Source organism: Camelus bactrianus, chromosome 7 (genome assembly GCF_048773025.1).
Source record: "Camelus bactrianus isolate YW-2024 breed Bactrian camel chromosome 7, ASM4877302v1, whole genome shotgun sequence".
NCBI lineage: Eukaryota > Metazoa > Chordata > Mammalia > Artiodactyla > Camelidae > Camelus > Camelus bactrianus.
This window is the reverse complement of record NC_133545.1, coordinates 70,209,139-70,231,597: the sequence shown is the minus strand read 5'-3', so window position 1 is coordinate 70,231,597 and position 22,459 is coordinate 70,209,139. Positions and strand designations below refer to the sequence as shown.

At 35.8% G+C, this 22,459-nt stretch overlaps 1 protein-coding gene across 11 annotated transcripts in view; it reads right to left on the bottom strand.

Moving 5' to 3' along the window:
* Positions 1 to 22,459, bottom strand: part of CACNA2D1 (calcium voltage-gated channel auxiliary subunit alpha2delta 1) — a 425,155-nt gene that overhangs the window by 347,064 nt on the left and 55,632 nt on the right. For all 11 annotated transcript variants that reach the window (XR_012508251.1, XM_074367566.1, XM_045510452.2 and 8 more), the window contains exon 2: positions 50 to 131. Coding sequence is in view for 10 of the 11 variants with exons in the window: in XM_074367566.1 (XP_074223667.1) it covers positions 50 to 131 (82 nt within the window). In the remaining variant the exon portion in view is untranslated. The remainder of the gene's footprint in view (positions 1 to 49; positions 132 to 22,459) is intronic.

Sequence of the window (22,459 nt, the reverse complement as noted above, 5' to 3'; positions counted from 1 at the left end):
GCATTCAAATTACAGAAATGACCAGTAAGTTTGGGGGAACTTTACTCACATCGACAAGCTGATTGACACCACTTGCTGTTTTTGCCAGGGTAACAAGGTCTTCTTGCATCTTATCCACCCATGACTTGATACTGCAGAAATCGGAGAAGAGAACGTTCTATCAGATCTCAGGTAAAGTGAAGCCACAGATTGACATTCTATATCCACGCTGCAGGTAATTCATTAAATTACCTTTAAATCTTTCTCCTCCCTCCCAGCTCCTACTATGTCTACCCTGACCCCTAATCCCACTTTTAAATTACAAAACCAATTAACCTCTTGGGATGCTGAAATATCCCCAAATCAAAGACAGAAAAGTGGCAAATCAGCGTTAACATTCGCTTAATTTTAATAAAAATTCCATTAAAAACAAGTTACTAAATAGAATATTCTAAACTCAACTTCATCCTTTAGCTTACAAACCTTAATACAATAATAAGAGTGTGCTAAATGTAGAATATTTGAAAAAAGAAGAAAATGAGACATATTTTAAAATTTCTTATAATTCCAACAGCCAAGGATAACAACTCTTAATACCTTGGTGTATTCGCTTCTACTCTTTAAAATGCTTTCACATTGTTGAACACATAGCATGTAAAATTCACGTATCTTGTTATCCCTTGGTCACATGATACTCTTCCATGTCATTACAAATATTTTACAAACACTGTATTTTAATGGCCACTTAATATTACATTATCTTTACATTCCATAATATACTTGACCATTCGTCTTTTTTAAAAGACAGCTAGAATAACTCCTAAAAATTTCACTGCAACAAATACTTTGTATATAAAGCTTAAAAGTATTTCATTTCCTTAGCTAGACTCTTAGATTTGCAATTACTGGATCAAGGCTTAAGTTTTAAAGAAATGGTTTTAAGCATTAAAATTATGATTGAAGGATCCAATTCAAATCCTTTCCTTGTACACTTGAGCCTTAAACAATGTAGGGGGTTAGGAGCGCCAATCCCAAGGCAGTTGAAAACCTACAATTAACTTTACAGTCAGCCCTCTGTATCCATGATTCGGCATCCACAGATTCAACCAACAGCGGGATTGTGTAGTACTGTGTATTTATTGAAAAAAAAAAATTTGCTCTAAGTGGACCCACAAAGTTCAAACTGATGTTGTTCAAGGGGCAACTGTATATACTTTAAAGCAATGGAGATCTTAAAATACAAGCTACGGATGTCAGGACATTTTAGGAAGTCCTAAACTGATGGTCTTACTTTTCCTGGCATTAGACATCACCAAAAACCACACAATTTTCCCTATTCTAACAAACTAAATATAATATGCAATCTCTTCAGATATTTCATTTATTCATCCTCATGTTGCAAAAAGACATAAAGTGTATATTCTTTTCTGTTCATGAAAATATAAGAAAACACTAGTAAGAATGACAGGAAATTATTCTTATTTGATTTTGAACTTCTCTCTACATATATATGGTATGTGTGTCCATCTGTTACTTATTTATCCTATTCTTTGGATTTTATTAGTACTAAATGTTTTCCCTCCTTTAAAGAACACCTTCAAAAGTAGAGCAGAAAAGTGCAGTTTTGAAAACAAACTTTGTATTTCCTAAGTGCTTTGATCATGGGGATCTAACCACGTTTGTTTTCTCTTTTGCCAAGAATTTCAATAGTCCTACAAGGTCATCAACTTTTTTCAGATAAATTTAACAGTATTAAAAATTACACTTGGAAAAAGTATAACATGGAAAAGGGATTTAAACAAGATATTTACAGAAAAACAAAAAAGATTAATGAGCTGATGAACTGAAGAGGAAAAAGGAAAACTGAAAAGCAGTCATAAAAAAGGATGAAAATCGGTCATAAAAAATGCCTTAGGTGGAAACACAGAGGCTTAAGTTACAAGTGAAACAAACTAGGTAATTAATGAAATACATAAAAGCTAGGGGTCCTTTCACACAAATTAAAATAAGGAAGAATATTTATTGAATCATGCTGTATGAGTATCAAGAAACAAAAAATAAATTGGAAAAGGATGTAAAGTTTAGAGAAATTTATAGAACCATTAAAATAAATGATGCACACCACATTGTTCTAACATATTTTGTGCTATTTATGATCTGGTGCACATATGTGAAAAATATTATAAATACCAACTAACATCCTTATTACTCTGTTAGATACATAGAATGGCACTCCATTTTTATGTTAAGAACAAAAAATTACAGTAGGGAACCAGTAGAAGAAAAAAAAACATGGACACCATTTTCTAATTCAGAGGAGACTATTCGTTTCTCCAAGCAGTTACTGAGCAACTACTAAAACCCAGAGAAGATGAATCACCTCTTCTTCTCAAACATAATTCCCAACACTAACAAATAGTAAGAAGTGTTACACATGTCTTTAGCAGGGAAACTGAGAGACAAAGACTACATATGAAAAAAAAAAAAAAACTTAACTCATTCTTGAATTCTGATTTATGCTAAACTGATTCAAAACGTGCATTCTAACTTGACACCTGAGTGTACTGTCACTGCCAGTGTTCGTTGAGGAGAACCTGTTTTGGCTGAAAAATAATTCAGGGCCTGTCCAGTCTTCTTTGCCCCACTGACAAGCTGTCAAGAGCACTTTAAAGGAGCAAGGATGATTTTTCATAGATATGAGGTATTACCTGGTTCTCCTAAAATACATAAGCACTTTGCCTATGTATTCATCCAGTCTAAATCAAACTGAGAATTAGAAGATTATAATGGCTAGGAAATAAGTGAAGATCTGTTAATGACGAAAGTGAGCAATTACACAAGGGAAAACATTCACATGGGCAAATTCTCCATCAGTCTTTCTCTTTCTAGGTAAACTGTCAAGCACGTATGTATTATCACTAAGCAACACTTTATTAAATGTCTCCAGAAGATACTACGGTATTTCGGGGAAAGTTACAGAAGGTATCACCTTTCCAGGTAATAAGAAATTAAGCTAGCACTCCGTGAGGAAGAATTTGTCATTTGCTCTTTGTTAGCCTGTTCATCAACAATGAGCACCTGCTGGAAAAGATACTAAAAGCTGGAGAGGCAGAGGAGAACAAGAATAAGGTAGTTTAGGGGAGGAAAGAGACTCTTTTCTTTCTAGTCTTCTAAATTCTTGGCTGATAACTCTGTAACCAAAGACAGTATTATAAGTGAAAAGCATTCAAATTTATTTAATGCAGGTTTTACATAACACAGGAGCCTTCATAAGCAAATGAAGACTCCAAAAAATGGTTAAACTTGAGTGTGTTTATGCTAGGTTTGATTCAGAGGAGAAAGAGAGAACTGGACAAAGAGTGTGAGGTGAGTGCAGTAAACTAGGGAAAACTTAAAGCCTGTTCATTCAGACTCCTCTTTCTGGCCCTTGTCTTCAGAGATAAGGATGCTCCTCTCTTCTGAGTGCAGGGAGGGTAACTCTCACATGAGGGGATGGTCAGAAAGTTCTTCCTACATATGTCACTTCTCAATCTCCTTCAGCTTAAAATATTCAAGAGGCCATGCTATCATATTTTGGGGTAGCAGGGCCTGAATCCTATCAGTAGGATCTGTCACTTAAAGTGAGTCACTTTAAGTTTATTAGATAGCTGTGTGGAGAGACAGATAGAGGAGGCTTTCTGGACTAGCAGCTACTTAAAGTGAGATTTGAAAAACAACTGGAATTTGACAGAAGTGAGAAGGGAAGGAAATAACAATGAAGGCAGAGGGACTGCAAAACACGGCACAGTCAGCAACTGCAAGCAGTATGAATGGCCGGAGTCCAAGGCTGGTTCAATCAATGCTACGGGATGGGGGCAGGAATGGTCGGGAAGAAAGTCAGGCAGCTCGATGGGACAGATCAGGGTCTTAAATAGCCTTCTGAAGCATTTAGATTATACTCTCAAAATAATGGAGAGATAATGGAAGATGTGAAGTTAGCAAGTAGCCAAATCATTTCAGTGTATATGAACATGATAAAATAACTTCTCTAACAGCCGAGTGAATGGTGGCTTAGAGGGAGAGCAGAAAGAGAAGGGAAAGTCTAGGTAAGAGCTAAGAAATGAGGAGGTTCAAACTAGCTCAACAGCAGTGAGAGTAGAGAGGGAAACAAAAGGAAGGCCAAGTAAAAGAAACCAGCTCAACAAAATTCTGAGGAATGGACAAGATTTCATGTGTTACTGGATATTAAAAGTGAATGGGAGAAAGGCTTTGCAGATGATTTTTGGAGCTCCTCAGCTAGACAATTATAGGATATTTTGTTATTGAAAGTACAAGAAGAAGAACAATGTAGAGGGACATTCATGAGTTTGTTTTTATTGGTTCAGTTAGAGATGTTTTTGAGAATGTACAGAAATCCAGTAGGCAACTGAACAAGACCTAGATTTGAAGCTCTCGGAAGAGAACTTTCTATAGCATTTAAAGATTTGGTCTTTACAAAGGACAAAGGTAAATCAATGCATGATTCCCAAAGGAGAGCTGAGAGAGAGGCGTTTAAAGAAGAGACAGAGGAACTGAGTAGTGGCAAGAGAGAAGGGAATCCAAGAACAATGGTATCACAAAAGCTAGAAAAAGGCAGTTTCCAGAGAGTCACTAAATAAGGTGAGAGACATTTGTCTTATATGGGAGGAGAGTGAGAGAACACTGTGGAAGCTAGAAAAGAAATGCAGAACAACGAGGTAGTATGCCTTCTTGTTTTATAATCAGAGACACAGGCATGGGACCACGCACACAGAGAAAGACAAGGAGAGAAAGAGACAGCGAAGATTCAGGACACAACATGTCACTTATTGACAGAACAAGGTCTTTCAAAAGTCTCTAGATTCATTAGGCTTTTCCATGCTCATCCCTACATTCCAAACATTATGGGGTGGAGGATGAGTGAAGAAATAAGAACACTGGAGAAACCTAATGCTAGAGAAGGTTACTTCTTCCGTGGAGACTGAAGGGAAAATACAAAATGTTTTAGGCAGATGGAAATAACTACAACAAGTAGATCAAAAACTTGAGACAGTTCTACTTACTGCTGTCTCTCTCTCTCCTCTCTCTCTTTTTTTCTTTTTTTTTTTTTTTTTTTTTTTTTTGGTAATAAAGGAGACAAAGCCATCTGTTCAGAGGTAGGCAGAAGATATTAAGGTAGGATAGTTGAAAAGAAAGTTGGAGATTTCAATAGAACAATGGCCAGAGAGTATTTAAGGACAAGTCCTACACAGGAGGTCATCAGTTTTCACTGGTACTAATCAGCATGACTTGAATTTCGCCACCAGTTCTAGGCTAAAGAGGGCAAGATGGGAGAAAGAAGGCATTCAGATGAATATGGGGCAGATAACAGCAGGTGGGAAAGGAGGATGAGGAAAAATGAATTGAAGCGTCTGAAAATTTTAAGATCTCTACTAATTCTAAATAACAAAGACTGCCCCAAATATTCATTAAGCATTATTCTATTTATATACAATGCTTATTTTCTAAACACTTTTCTTATGGAACCAAAAATCCTATTACAGCATTTCTAGGAAAATGTGAAAATACTGCCTTGCCAAATTTCAAATTTCTCATCATTTTGGGGGTTTTTAGCCTAATTATCTCATAAAAGAATATGCTGGATCACTAAATGAAGAAAGGGGCCTGAATACATCCCACTTTTAAATCAGTTGAAACAACGTAAAATTTTTAAAAGGAAAAATTTCTCAAACCACTGAAATAAAATGGATTGCTCTCAGAAAGTTTAAGTTTGTTTGAAAATCCTTCTCTTATAAGTAAATACATATTACAATATCTGACCAACTCGAAAAAGTTGAATGCATGTATATCTGGTTCTATAGATACAACAGAACTTGACTAATAAGAATACTGCTTTCATGAGAAAACACACTGGATTTTCCAAACTTGTGATGTCAAGAACCCACTTACTCTGCTGTTAGAAATGTAACCGTCTGGCTTCCAGCATCAAGTGGTAACAGAGGTTTCAATGTTACAAAGACAGGACTGGAGCATGATAGAGTCAGGAGAGTGCCAATGCACCATATTTGAAAAAGAAACAGTAAGAAGCTCCAGAGACTGGGTATGTAGCCAATGTACACATGCAACAGAACTATTTCTTACCCCTCTGCTACCCTGGTCTCCCAATTTTCTATGGCCTTTTGAACTTTCTACTACCCTGTGTTTTTTTAAGGTCCTATAAACCTATAAAGTAAAAATCTTACAAATCTTACACTGTTACTTACATTAATTCCTAAAGCTGAGCTCCAGTTCTACCTTAACTACCATTTGCTAGATCACTCCGTTTTGATTTTCCATCATTCTTTTTCAAAATATCTGTAAAACTGAACTCAGCATCTTCCCATCCCATACTACCAACTCTCTCATGTTCCTTTCCTTCTTGGCAAACCATCTCCAAGTCAGTCAGGTCCATTCCATCAATTTCTTCCTCATATCCCTCCTTCAATCCTTTGTAAAATTACAGTGGCTCAGTGTTTTCCCCAATACATACCTGACAGCTAGATACATTGAGAACTTATTTTATGACAAACTTCATGTCAAAGTATTTAACATGCATCCTCTCATTTAGTCATCATAAAAACTAGTGTTCACTTTTCACAGATGAGAAAACTTAAAGTTTATAGAAGTCAAACACCCCAGCCTTCTAGCTTCTGATTTTCTAAGACATTTTACTTCTACCATCCTCACACATTTCCATATGTGTTGACTGTCCTTTTCCACATTCAGCTATTGCTCTACAACATCTTCTTGAAATTCATCCTCCACCTGCATTGTGAATAAATTTCACAAATACTCTAATATCACCTTTCACAAGTTTCCAAACTAAAAATAGTTCACTTCTATCTACTAAACTCCAAAGCACTTTCATTGTGCTGTGTGCTTATTTTCCTGTACACTTCCATGATTCTATGGGCATACTTTCATTTTCATTTATCACTGAATCCTCAATGTTTTTACTACAGTGCCTTGTATATATGGTAGGTACACAGATATTTACTGAACAGAAAAACTTATTGAAATGAAATGACTATTATTTTTTAAAAAGCACAATTATCTTTAATGCATGTAGAATACGTGATTTATTTACTAAATTCCCTCTTCTCTCCAAAATCGACATCACAAAAAAAGAACTGCTGACAGACATCTGTAAATAGCACCCACTTTTCAACAAGTACAAGAATTTTAAAATGTGACTTCATACTTTAAAGAAATTATTAAATCTCTAGAATGCATACCTTATAATCCTAAATTTTTCAAGTGGATATTGAATTTCATAGGAAAAAGTTTAGTCTTCTAATCCTTCTCTACTCCTACAATAACTCATTAAAGTCAAACAGCAGTGTATGTTTCCAACAGTTTAATGATGCCTGCAGACAGTGTAATTTGGAGAATTCCCTGTGAGATCTATAAAAACTGAAACAAATGTCTTATTGATTAATTGAGATAATCTTTTATATTCTTTACTTCACTTTATTGTACAGAAACAGCCCAAATTCTTAAGGCAAATATAAAATATTGAATTTTCACTAAATTTGAGAGAAAAATACTCGCCATGCAATTAATAATGTTCCCTTTGAAGTTAGATTTGCCTGCAATACAGCTTTCAAAAGAGTACTGCGTAGTTCAAGAAACTGCTTAAAAAAAGAAAGAAAAATGGTAATCCATTTCATTTTGCATGCATTTGGGGAACATCAAATTCAGAACAGCACAAATTACACCCTGTTTAATCTATTGTAAAGTATAGCAGTTGAGTACAAAGTGTCAATTCTGCATAGTTATCTATTTAATTGTTTTAAATGCTACAGAGAGAATTTGCCTTTTAACTGGTTGGAATAATGGAGCTAAAGTGATGGCTAAAAATTGTTATAATAGGTCCTACAAAGACTGACTGTCCTTCCTGCCTGTATCTGATGTAGCAAGTCCTCTGGAAAAAAGGAGAATATGTGTGAACTTAGTGCTATTAGTTAAAGACAGTATTAAAACAGACATCTTTTCTCCACACCCATCTTGAATTATCCCACTAGCAATTATAATAGCAACCAGAGCAAAAAAGGAATAGGAGATACACAGAAAAGAAATAGAATGTCTTATTTCTACTGACTGAAATGTGTGTATAGGGAAACTGTATCATGACCTAATGTAAAGTGTGAATGATGACTTCCTGATCATCTGAAAAGTAGGTATATGATGATTCTGCAGGACTTAAGTAGTATTCTTCAAACATGCTACCATAACCTAGATTATCCTTGGTAAAAAATAAAGTCATTTATTTCTAATTCTTAAAGCTTCTAATAAATGACTATAGTAGAAATTAAATAGAATCAGTAAAACCAGTTTTTATTAAAAAAAAAAAGTGGAGGAAGAGAGCTGCTGCAGCATGAGATTTAGAGAAGGAGGAACAGGGGAGAGAGAAGTCACTATCCTTTGAGTCCTGGTCCTAAGGCAATTTTGTCTGTGCCACTATTTTTAAGAAACAATTTTATTTTTAACCCAAAGAAATAAGACACACAGTTATGCCCTATGGACCTGGGAAAAAGCAAAAATATCACAAGATCTAACAATCTGACCATTTCAATTGTGTTGATACATAAATAGCTTATTCATAAATTTGAAGTAATAAGATCATATATTTCAAAACTGTTCCACTTGCTAAAAATATCTCACCAATGTCAAACTGCTCCTATGTTTGTTATATAATAAACCACCCACAGTGTTCTTATAGTTGGGTAAAAATAATGTAAGTAAGCCGAAGATTTAGATAACCCAGACACACTATTTTGCTAAATATGCACTTCTTGTAACATGTATAACTGTATCATGAAATACTTTGTGTGTGTGTGTGTGTGAAGTAATACTTGGTATCTACAGAGTCTAAAATTGCTTGTGAGTTGGGTGTCATGCCAGGAATGTTAGTTCCTGAAATTGTTCTCAATTTAAACCATTTTCAATAACACAGCTGCTTTGTTTTTAGAAAGCTGTTTAGACTTGTGAAATGCTTTAGTATTCCATTTTTGTCTAGAGTCAGTCCTGAAAGAAATGCAGAAAGGCATGTGATCGACTTAATCAGGGTAGAAAGGTAACGTACTTGAGAGTAAGAAGAAAGATTTTATCACTAAAATCTGATCCGTAAGCTGTTCGTGTTCCTCTGCCTTCAATTTCCCTTTGCTTTTTTCCCCGTCTTCTTTGTGTGTCTGTGTGTGCGTTTAATCCGCTTTACAAATATACAGACTCATAATTCTCAAAGACCAAAGATTCTTCATGAGATCTACTTTCCCCACCATCTTTGATTGATTTCTGTTTTATCCCAGCATTTTTTCATTGTTTCTTTATTTAGTGAATATTTTTTGCCTCAGATGCAGCAACGTGCTTCCAGCTTCCACGACAACAAACGAGCGATATACTTTAAGGCTGTTATTAATGCAGTTCCACAGAGTAGCTGGAGGGGGGAAGGTTCTCATACCAGGGATCTACTCCCTTGAGGCCTGGAGAGCTTTGTTTTTCATCCTTCCACATCCATTAATTACCACCTCCAGCACAGTCCCTCTAGCCTGGTGCCAAAGTAGGTGTCCCACGTGGCCACACAATCTGCTGCTGGTGTTTCTATGAACCAAATGAGCAGAATTTCTAATTGCGTATTACCAAACCTCCATTCATTCTATTGCAGATCTTCTCTTTCACTGTTTGACTATTTTTTCTCAGCCATTGTAGATTATTCACAAAATTTACTTTAGCCTACTTCAAGTATGTAAATATTATTTAATGTCATGATAAACTTTTCATTTCCTTCTCTGAATTATTAACTGCACAATCGTAATACTTCCAGTACTGCAGAATACTCCAACGTTTATTATGTTTGGATACTGACCCAAATGGCCAATCCACTTACCTACATAGATCAGTATCCCCAGTCAAGCCAATTTAAATGTTTCACAAACATATCGGTTTTGTCATGTTATTTAATCATGTTTGTCACTAGCCTAAAACGACCTCTCTTCAGGCTCTTCAGCATCTGAAAATCATCCTTCAAGTCAGTACTTCAGGTCCTTCTTCTGGGCAAATCCTCAAATCCTCAGAAATTTTTCTTTTCTCTAAGTTCATAACATAGATAAAGCCTGCCCTACAAAATGTCACACATATTGATATACTGTCTTATGCTAGGATTATTTTTCTCCAACAATACTTGGTTTCCCTCAGTGGATGGGCCAGAGCTTCTAGTTCTCTGTTCTGAGACTACCTAGAGCAGCTCTGAACATACAGAAGATGTTTAACAGATGACAGACAACCCCTCGTGCGCGCGTCCTTGCCAACAGAGGTTCTAAACACACTACGTGAACAAAATTCTAATTCTCACAAAAATTCTGTGAGGCAGATACTATTATGAATCCCATGTTACAGACAAGGAAATTGAGGAAAAAGAAGTGAAGTTACTTGCCCAAGATCACAGAGCTACTAAGTGGCAGAGCTGAGCAGTCTGTCCTTAGAAGTCAGCAGAGCATACCCTCTTAATAAATGCTAAGAGATGCAGTGATGTGAATGAAACACGGCTTGGTCCTCATCATAAACCACCTGATAATCATCTCCAATTCTCCTCTCACCCTAACTTACAAATGTCTTGTGTTTTCTACTTTATAGACTGTCATAGGCCTGGGTTCTAAATCTGTTCCATTCACGTAAATTGAGAAAATTTCAATTACCGAAGTCTTATTTTTACATAGCAAGAGAAAAATTATAGTTAGAAAATAAGGATTTAAATATTGTAATCAAGAAAACCCACGTATTTTCTTCCTTAAAAAAAAGCTTGTGGAAATATGCACGTGATTACTTAAATTCTACAATTTTTCCTCAAGTTAAATATATTAAGTTTTCTTCCACATTATCAAATAAACAAGCACTAGTTGTTTTATTTACAAAACCATACATTTTGCTGCTTTCATTAACACACCACAGCATCCTCAGTATTAGGATCACAGCCTTTGACTTTCATATTATGAATAACATGCACAAGATTTTGCTCTACTGACATAGAGCAGCAGGTTAGATGTAGAGTCAGCCCTGACGTGATCTTAAATATAAAATATTCTAGAAGCAACATTAAATCCTTCAACTATGAATCAGAAATATGACTCAGCTGGCCTTCATTGTTTTCATAACATAGGTTCAGATACACAAAGGCAAGAATATAAAAGTCTAGGCTGTATCGACTTGCATGGTGCTCCTTAAAGAGAGCTCACAGTATAATCTAATAGCTATTCTGGGACAGAGTTTATTTATCAATCAAAAAACTGTCAATGCGAATTGATTCACTTGCAAATCAGAAAAACAGTAACTCTTCCTAAGGAACATCAGAAAGGAACATCTTCAGAAGAGCCAATCTCTAACCTTTTTATTTCTTTAGTATTAAGCACAGGCTTCTAGAAAAATAGGAATGAAGCCTTCAAATATGAAATGGTAAATATCTTCCCAGCTCCAAAAACACATTACAATTTAATTGCTTTCAACCTTTTTGTTCCCACAGACACGTGGTTTACTTTGACCCTCTGTTCACTGTCCTGTGCTCCCCTCTGACAGTCGGAGCAACACTGAGGGTTCCAAGCAGAAGACTGCTTCTTGGGTAGGAATGTTAGCCAGCTCTGTTTCCTGATCTGTTCCAAAGAAACACAAAACTACTTTTTTCCCCCCAATCAAGTTGTCTTTTCTCCATTAACACAGTGATATTGATGAGAACTGTATTTAAAAATGAATTTATGCTTAATGGCAAAAAAACTATAATTTTTCACACTATCAAATAACTCCTTGCAAATACTGTGAACTACTGGTGAAAGCCTTATATAAATGTCGAAGTAATACAGGAAAAGAAAGCATTGTCAATTTCTGGGTCACAATTTCAAACGTTTTTATTTAACTGAACTTTACAGATTATGTCATATTTGCTAATGTTAAAATAATAATATTAGAAAATTATGACCTCTGATGCATTATATGTGGAAAAATAGGTTAAAATCTAGGCAATTAAACAGAAAAATATCAGGGAGAAAAATTTAACACTTTATGTAACTATATCCAATTGAAGCTTCTATGTCATGCACTTAGTAAATTTAAAAAATGCTGTAAAGCATGATTCTTGTGTATACAGTTACTGAGAAGCCCATTTTCAAAAAAAACTAAAAACATTTTTCTAGTCAAAATAAACCTTTAATCTCAGACAATTGGCTATTACTGACAAAAAATTAAAAGTCACAAAATCTTAGGTATATTTTCCTTTATCATGAAGCAAATGACAAGCTGGCTACTGGATTTTAAACTATTTATTAAATATGAAGTAAACAGTTTAAAATATAATGATGGCTCTCCTCATAGAAAGTCTCATTTATGCTGATATTTATATCTTCCACATTTGAAATAACCTGCAATTAGAAGGAAAGATTTAGAAACGGATCTCAGTCAGTCATTTTGGAAACAGGTAGAAAGCATGTCACAAGCTCGCGTGAAAAGAGGGTGGTATTTTGGCTCAAGAGGGCCACCGTAGGACGGCATGCCCATGAAACTCATCAGCTTTATGAAATATGAAGGAATCAGGAAACAGCCGGCAGCATGAATTAAACATCAACATCCCGAATGAACTGTTGCAGGCTTCTAATTTTTTTTTTTTCATTAACGGTCATTCTGTCACTGTTCCTCGTGCTCTATTTACATACAGCACAGGCCAATGTGGATTTCAACAAGCAGTTTTAAAACAGACGACCCTATATTGAAAGATGAAAGTCTAAAGATTTCTGAAGCCCGATCTGTGAATCATACGTGACTCAGCAGCCTCGCAACAGGCCTGATATCCTGTATATTTTCTCTCAAAATGTTCCTTCTAGAAAAGAGGGGCTGAAGGGACTCTCTTATCACTACACTGAAAATACAAAGGAATTTGAGTGCGGGCACTCCATTAGAATTCACACTACAGTTCTAAGTCACTGCAGTAATAGAAAAAGAAAAAATAATAAAAAGTCCATTGCCACATCACTTGTTATCTGGAGAACTGTCTTTTCAACTATCCACAGTGTATTTCCCTCAAGTTCCTGATTATTCTCTCATACCCCTTGATCACATTACGGAAAGAGAAGCATCACAGACATTTACATCACCTCTGAACATCTTGCAACAGAATCTAACTGAAGTTATTTATCCAGTTAATGAAAGTAACAAACATTATTTCAGTTCTAGAAACTGCAGAAGAAGAATCCACCTCAGGTTTGCAGTCTAGTTTCCTATTTAGTGGAAGCTTTCCATATACATTACCCATAAAAAAGCATGTCAGTTCTCCCAAATACTTCCTGAGGTAAATGTTCATTATCTTACTAACAACCTTTTTGTTTTGGGGCAAAATTGTTAGAAAGTTCTTCTGGTGCAAAAGAAACTATGCTCTGGTTACCTTATAAATTATTAGGCAACCATCTAAAATAAAAGCTACCTTTTATATGCATTTCTATATTGCTTAATTTTTAACGATTATTATCACTTTGGAATTTACAAGTAAAATGATAAAATTTCAGGAAAAAATTAAAAATTTCTTCAAACATCCAATTCTTAATTGGATACAAAAGAGCAATGGATGCAGCTAACTTAGTTTTGACCATCTGATTGCCCTATTTTTATTTGTTTGGCTTTATACTTAGACAAACAAAATGAAAAGGATAAATAACAATATATTTATGTAAAAGGCAAAATAAGAAACTCATCTTCTCCCTGCTGTGAATAAAAAGGAACAATCGGCAAATAAGGGCAAAACAGGTAATAATGACTAGTAAACATCCCATTTAAGTTTAATAGAAGTATTTTTTCTGGCCAAATGGTTAGTTCTAGAACCTGCATTTTGGGGTTGAAGAGAGGACTGGGTCTGGCTTCAGCCAGGTCCTTTGGACTAAGGATCAAAGCAGATCCAACAGCCAGTGTCCAAAAGGAAAACTGGAGCCAAGAACCAAAGAAGGAGCCCACAGATATAACGGCTCAAAGATTCTGGGCAGAAACAAACAGGGCTCTGGGGAGAGAATGGCAATTGGAGAGAAGGATACAGCAAAAGCCAAAAACAGAGCCTAATTGTGGATCAAAGGAGTAGCCCAAGAAAGCCATAACATGGTTAAGAACCTATCTATTGAGTTCTTGTGTTCTTGTCCACCTGTGGATCCAAAGGGAGCTGGTGAAAACCCCAACTGGGCCATGAGAGAGATCACCATGAAGTTTTAAAGTTTAAAGACCTCTACTCTGTGTAAAATATCTTACCGAAAGATCCCAAAGTACATCATGCAAAATGCCACTACAATGGAAAGTTAATTTGGTTTCCCTACTGCTTTTAGACAACTGAAGTTTTAGAAGTAAATATATTTATCTTTGTGTTAATACCAGGGCTCAAATTAGAACCTTATTCTTGACTCTCTCAATCAGATTCTTCCTGCTGGATTATTCAGACAGTCCATGGAAATCACTTTGGATACATTCAAAACAGTATATGGAAGAACCTTCCATCTAAAGCAAACCCCTCTGTCAGGACTGTGGTAAAGGTGGTCTCATTTCCATCCCAGCTGGTCTTATTCTCTATGTTCACTCTGCTAACTAGAGTGTGGTTTGTGGAATGAATAGGTGGCAACAGAATTAATGGAAGAGACTCCACTGTGCCCACCACAGTATCACTGTTCATTAGGAGTGCACAGAGCTGGGAAGCCCAGGGGAAATAACATGTTCCTGATTAACCAATTCTCCCTGAATTTATAACACAGCCAACTGTCAGTAGATCAGATTAAACATGAAGGGAAATGAAACTGAAAGAACTGAAAGAGATTCAGCAGACCCAAAGGGAAAGAAAGAAATCAAGGGAAGGAATGAGAAGAGGAACACATAAAAGTTGGGAGGAGTAGGGAGGAGAGTATAGAAAGAGATTTTTTAAATGCACATTTTTAAAAATGAATGTAGAGTTTCTCTTAAAAAGATGAAATTTACTTTTGTCCATCTCAAAAATTTTAGCTTATCACCAAAAACTTTACACAATGCACTACTTACTATTGCTCAAATCATCATTACAACTTTAAAGGTATGCAATTAATAGTCCTATGGAATATCTGTTTCTTTTGCTCTATATCACATGGAATTGTGAAATCAAATCTCTTTTAAGACTGTTTTTACTTATATGAATTTTCTGTTTCTATTCAATTTTTGGTTAGGAAAAGTAATGTTCATTTATCTTTACAGTTCAAGTATACATCTTTTCAGTGTGGACCAGGGATTTGAATGACATTGATTTTTCCTGTGTAGATCAATGACAGATCAATAAATGAATGGTGATTTGTTTATAGCAGTCATTAGGTTGGCTTCCTGCAGACCAATGGAGCTCATAACTGTGCATCTCCACATTTCAGCTACTCTTGCATTTCAACATTTCCATGGAAGACACAACTTTATTTCATTGCACTAGATACTGAACTGCCATAGCATATGCTACTTCTAATATCTTAGGCCATCTTTCACATTCTCTTCAGGAGTTCTACGTGGCTAACAAGGAGAGGTTTAAAGGAGGGCTGCAGTCACGTTGTTTGATTTGCATGACTATCCATGTTAATTTTTCTCTTTTTTAAAATTAAAAACTCTCTTAATAGAAAAAGATAACATTTGCAAAGTCAACCATAATGATAGAAGACAGTAATTTTATACATTTATAGTGCCATTTTCCTTTTCTTCTTTTTTCTTTTTTTTTAATTGAAGTGGATTTACAATGCTGCATTACTTTCTGGCGTACAGCATAGTGATTCATTTATACATACAGATACACTTTATTTTCTACTGAACATAGTGGACAGCACAAGAATTAGGTAGTGAAGCTACTACAGGGAAAAGGTCTTGCTTGTTCTCTATAATATTAGCTAGAGATTTTACTCCCTAATACTTCAGCTAATGAATTGGAGAATCTTTAGCATTCAGACGCTCAAAAGGGAAAATGAACCTCAATGGAAAATAACTTCTGAGCCAAACTTCGTCCTAGACCACTCACTGCTACCAGAGATATAGGAGATTTAGATCTTGAACTCGCTACTCTATAGGATTTGACACCATCATTGAATAGCATGATCTTGCCTACTGTTTATTCCACCTACCATGTTTTCCTTCCATGTCTTCTCACTTCCTTAAAGCCCAGATCAAATGTCACCACCTCACAGACACATTCTTGGCCACACTAGCTAAACTCATTTCTTTGTCCTGCCTCCTGTCCTTCACATCATGCCGTAATTGTTTCTTCAGGACACCCACAACCTTGAAACTATGATACTTGTCTATTTACTTGTTTTAAGCCTGCTTCCTCTAGTAGAATGTAATCAACACAAGAGAAGATCTTTATCATCTGAAATCAAAAGCACTTAGCTTTGCACTGGGATAAAATAGTTGCCCAATAAAATATTAACCTAATTTTTTAAAAAATGAACAACTTTTTGTGGGAAAGCAAAGAAAATAGTCAAACTGGGATATCCACAATTCTCCACAAGGCATGATAAGCAAGGCTTCACTTGAAAAAGCATGGTCTTCAATCTAATAACTTCTCTTGTCCTCTAAATGAAATAGAGAAGAATAGGTAAACATAATCTTGGCTGACAGAGACCATAACGTTCCTATTAAAGCTATGTGGAAAAAAATTACGCTTCAAATGTCTTGAGTTTTTGTACAAAATGTCCATAAAATTATGGCAGGTCATTTTAGAATGAGAAAAATAAAAGGATGGTTGTTTCCTTCTAGCAAGAATTAGACAATCCAACAAGCATGAAGCCACACTGCATCAGTAACCACAACAGAATCAGAGTAAGAATTTCCGGGCACTGTCCAACCCACCAGCTGTGATCCAGCACTGCACACCTGATTATGGGCCCGGCAACCTAGACCTTGACTGCTTTGATCAGGGGAATACTTCTTATCAGGTGCAGAAACTTCAGCCCCACGGATCATAGAGGTATTTCCTTATGAAGCTGAAGTGTTGGCTCACTATAGTAAATGTTTAGATTCCTCAGAGAAAGGCAGCTACACAAATTGTCTGAAAATACTCAGAGGTTCCTACTTAACATTGTATGGTTTTGCCAACTGCTCAAATTACTTTCAAAAGCTCATTACATTCTATGAAGTGGGAAAGTAATGACACCATAGCTGATTTCTCATTGGCAGTCAAAAGCAGCATCTGAAATTAAAGTGGACACTGAATATTTCTATTTCTGCATTTGTAGACTTTAAACAAATCAATGTGCCATGTTACTTTATTTTAAATTGTTCAAGACTATTAATTCCAAGGAATGCATTATTTTACATATTTTACATGTTTCAATCTAGCCTCATTTTCCTAGGTACTTGTTAAGGAACTGGCATTCTCTCTATTATTGAACAACAACAACAAATTGAAGCGCTAAGAGTTTGTTACTTATAGTAACTAGAGCCTAATATTTCACGCCTATTCTGCAATTTCCTGGTACATCACAGTAAGTTACATTTTAATGTTCTAGACGACCTTCCATAAACTGTTACATCCTATAGTTCCAATTCTACCTTCTATCAATATTTTCTCTTGCTGCACGTAACAATGATCCTTACTTCATTCTCACTGCAGAAAAACGTAAGTTCATCTTAACATCATTTGAGTATAGCAGCCATGTTACTCACAACATCACTTGCTCTTCTTTTTCCTCATGTACAAACGCTTTACACTGTAGTTTCTCTGCTGGAAATATCTCTTCCTTGAAATCTTTCTCCTAGAAGATTTCCAGGCATCATTTAAAGGCCAAATTCAAAATCTTAGCTCTCAGTAAACCTCTCCAGGATAGTGTACCATTTGTGTACAATATCAAAAGAGTAATTATTTGTGAAGCTCTCCATTAAACTTTTAGCTTGATGGCAACAATGACAGTGACTAGCGCTTGACACACAGTACAAATTCATTAAATGTTTAATGAATTAATGTTATTTCTAGCACATGAATAACTCCTTGCTATCCCTTTCTCCTTTCCATTTTCACTGTCACTGCTTTTAGAGACTTTTCCCTCTAGTGCATGGACCATTGCAGTAGCCTGCTAACTCGTCAACCTGACTCTACATTCCTCTGCCTTCAGTACTTGTAATTCCAAGTTATTACACTGGAATAACTGTGCCTTTTATACGGAGCCCCACTGAAAAATCACTTGTACTATACAAAATTTTAAAAATAACTTTCATTATAATGAAATTCTGTAAGATGCTTAAGGTGCAATTTCATAATAAGGCTACAGGCCTAAAATGCTGTACAACTGTTTGTCATTTTCATGCCTTTATTAAAATCCCCCTCAGTAATTTTTCTATGTTTAATAAACATTTTATTATTAGAAAAAGAAAGTGAAATTAACTGATCTTCAGTTTTATATATTGAACAAATTAGTAAGATGAGAAGCCAAAAAACAGTGATTATTTCATTTGTATATTATCATTAATATATATTTTTGTGTAATACAAAAAGGATGCTCAGTTACAGCGTTAACTTACATATAACTTCTGCTCCAAGATAATCTCAAAAATAAAAATACAGCAAATAAATATTAACACAAAAATGAACTATATACATTTAGATATGTACCCTCATTGTGGCATTTCCAAAATTACTGGGTAATTTTAGCACACTCATTCCTCAAAAATTTTGTCCAGCCTTCTGGAAATTAATGTCATGTTCCTCACTGTGTTTAAGACATGCACAAATTAGTTCTCTAAGTAGTAACTTACAGAATTGATTAATACAAAGAAAAGAGAAATAAATTCAGTAAGGCAAAATCTCATTCTGTATAAAATTATGGCAATATATAACAGGAAGCAGATTTTTACTTTCTAATCTTACCTAAAATACATTCGATTTTAGAATACAGTTTATAAAGAAGCATCCTAAGCACAAAACCGTAAATATTGGTAAAACTCTGTGTGGGGGAGGTCTTGCAAAGAACCTACAACAGATGATTAAGTATGACCCCATCTAGGAGAGAATGGCTTAAAGCTTCCTTTACACATTCTTATATTTTACTATCTTAAGGTATAGTTAGAAAAAAAAAAAAAGATTACTAATATGAACAAGAATAATACCAAATGGAGAAGTGAATAGACTTTAGAAATGCCAGATTGTTACTAGACTGCCTTAATTCACATAAATTTTCTGCTTTTGGCAAGAGGCTTCAAACTGAAGTTTCTACAATCAACAACTCTTTACTCATTTTTGAATACCATATTAACATTCTTCTCCTTTGTTATGGAAAGCCACACAGTCCACAAAAAAACACTCCAAACGCTTATAGACTAGGTGATTAAATAAGATCAGTCTTTTACTGAAGCAAGCCTCGACTATTATGATTCATTTTTAAGAACTTAATCTTCTGTGCTGTCAATTCCCTTTTTTAATTGTTATAGGATCTCATACATAATGCATAATTTTATTAAAACACATCATAGTTCCTTGTGACATAGCATGAGTTGTCAAGTAAAACGTAATCTTTGGCCTCAACTCATCCATTTACATCAATAAAAAGTGAAAATTATACCTATGAGCTGGTTAATAAGCTTTAAACTGGGCACAGCTAATGGGAAGAATACTTAGCTCCTTAGGCATTTTCCATTGTATCACAAATCTTTTCTGATTCTGTTTTCAAGAACTGGATTCACAAATACTCACTGTTACTCACTGAATAAGCCTATGCATTAGTCTATCTATATTCTAGAAAGAGGTTCAGCGTGATCATATCATTTAAAAACAATATGCAATTGGTGTTTCATTTGCTCATATCTAGATACACCTAGAAAAAAGCAAGCTATACTTTTAAACAATACAGCCTCAATTTTATTTAAGGCAATATTTTCTAACAAAAACCCTCTAAGAGGAAAGAAGGCTATTTAACAAAAACTATTACCCACGGGAAGCTCTCCTTCTGTTGCCAGCTAAAGGTTGAGAAGGGTCACTCCACACGAAACTGGACATGAGTGACATTCAAGGCAAACCAGTTGCAATACACACAGCTCACTTCCTGGGGAACATTACACTTCTCCAAGACAGTGTAAATGTTTTAAGGTCAGAAGAACACAATGCCTGTCAAAGTGTTCTATGTATGTTAAAAAGACAGGTAATTAAGGAAGAGTCTGTGACATTTAAAAAGGAATCATGCTTTCACACTCTCCCTCTCCTCCAGCTTGACACCTAATTAAGCACCAATACAAAACAATATAATTGAACAGATGTACTAGTCATTAACAGGAATTACCCATTCTCCTATCAAATCAGAACGCACAGAGAGGGCTCTATCTGTAATAGGTTGACTTAATTGCCTGAGAATTCCCCAGAGAAATACACAAATGGATCAAGACATCTCAGATGCGCACACACACACACACACACACACAACCCGCCCCACAGAAAAACGCAAGGCACTCCTCCTAAGCTTTGATCCATGCTTTTGTCATTGTTACATCCATCTTCACAAATGAGAATGTATGGTGGCTGTAATCAGTACTAGATCAAATAAATAGATAGAAAAATAAATAAAGCTAAATGAATGGTAACAGAATTCAGATTCAGCAACAACTTACTACAAATTTCTTGTATAGCAATGCTTTTCATAAAATAGTTTTTTTTAATTTAGTAAAAACAGAGCACACTAAACAGAAACCTCCTCCAAAAAAATCAAAAAACATACACACAGAATATAGAAGAATCATCACTTGTGTCAATTTACTGTGAAATATTTGTTTCATCACAAGAACCTGATTCACAATGACTGCAGTTGCACGGTTTGTTGATTAAATCAACCAACAGCCATCATCAGGGGAGCTCAGAAGTCCTGAAATATGCCAAGCAATTCTCACATCGTTATGCAAGGCAGAGAATCCGGAAAGTTAACACAATCATGTTTTCCTGTCCTTTTGATTAACAGCCCCATGGGAGATGTATAGTATCTGCTGACCAAGGTAACTCCCTTTACCCTTACACAAAACTCTCTTAACAACAGCATTTATAAAGTACAAAATAAGGCATTTCCATAACAGGTTACGTATGTAGCTGGATTTTAGAATTTAGAAGACAGACTCCAGTCTTCTAATCCTCAAAAAGCTATGGGCATTAAATTGACAGACTATAAGAGATTTATTCCCAAGAATATCATATTGGATCTGAATTTCTGGGGCTAACTCAAATGAAAAACTAACATTCCCAACTGGGGTCAGAGACCTAGAAAAGTAAAACAAGGAGCAGAAATGATGTAGGAGCACAACTTTCAAACTGAATGCTCCTACACACAAACAGAACATTTTAGGTTTGCCACTATTCTATCTGCCCTACCCCGTGACCCATAAAGAGGTCTGCAGAATACGGAAAAGCCTCGCCCAGCACCCTATCACCCTACGTCATATTTCAGACCGCTAGAGAATACAAAGGCACTTATTTCAAAAACGGTTTGTATTTTAGATTCTAGGGATGAGACTATCGGGGTTGTTTCTGGGCATTTTCAGTGACATAGAGATTTCCAAGCCACATCATAAAATCTCCCCTGTCAGAACCGCAAGTGACCAGATCAAATTCCAGCCATACTGGTGACAGGTGTGTGGAGGTGTGGCGACATGGGGTCCTATGCTCTGCTCAAGCCCCCTCCCCTACAAATCATTCTCAGTTGTCCCAGCTCCATGGCACCTCCCCCCTCTTCTGGAAGCACGTATCATCTGCATCACTTACTTATTCATCCACTTATCAGAGGAATGATAATGAACTGCTTTCAACACTTCTCACAGTTCTTTATTTGTTATTTTTCAGTATAGAGTTTATTATAGCGTTAAAAGCTTCCTGTGTGTACTTTCTCCCCCACAAAGATTTTTGTGGGCAGGGTACATGCACGTGTGTATCTGGCACAGTGCTTAGTAAACAGACTCAATGCCCCCCAAATATTATTGATTTCACTGCAGACTGTCTTAATTGCCAACAGCCCCAAACAGCGTGTCTGTGAGGTCTCTAGGGTGAAAATCAGTTACTGGTGATCGCCTCAGGCTTTCCTGGCTCCAGGAGCAAGCTTAATGACTGAAAACACATTGGCTGCCTGTCAGTGGAACAAGACCACGTGTCTCTGCATTTCTGTGTCAGCCAGAGCTGGGGGTACAGAAAACAGGCATCACAAAGGAGATCCGCATGGCACTGGTACCCTACCGCCTGTGAAATGTAGGAAACCTGTGTTTCTTTTCTCTCAAAAAAAAAAAAAAAAAAAAAAATCTGGTTTTGTCCAATTCACTAGCTTGGAGGTTGATGAGAAATGTAGTTGGATCCCAAACATTACTGAATTTAGCTTTAAATTCTTTAAAAGGTATTTTTAAATGACTTGGAGCTTTTAATTGATATTTTCCCATCTTGCTGTACGTCTTAAGCAGCTCAGTAAATACCTGTCATTCA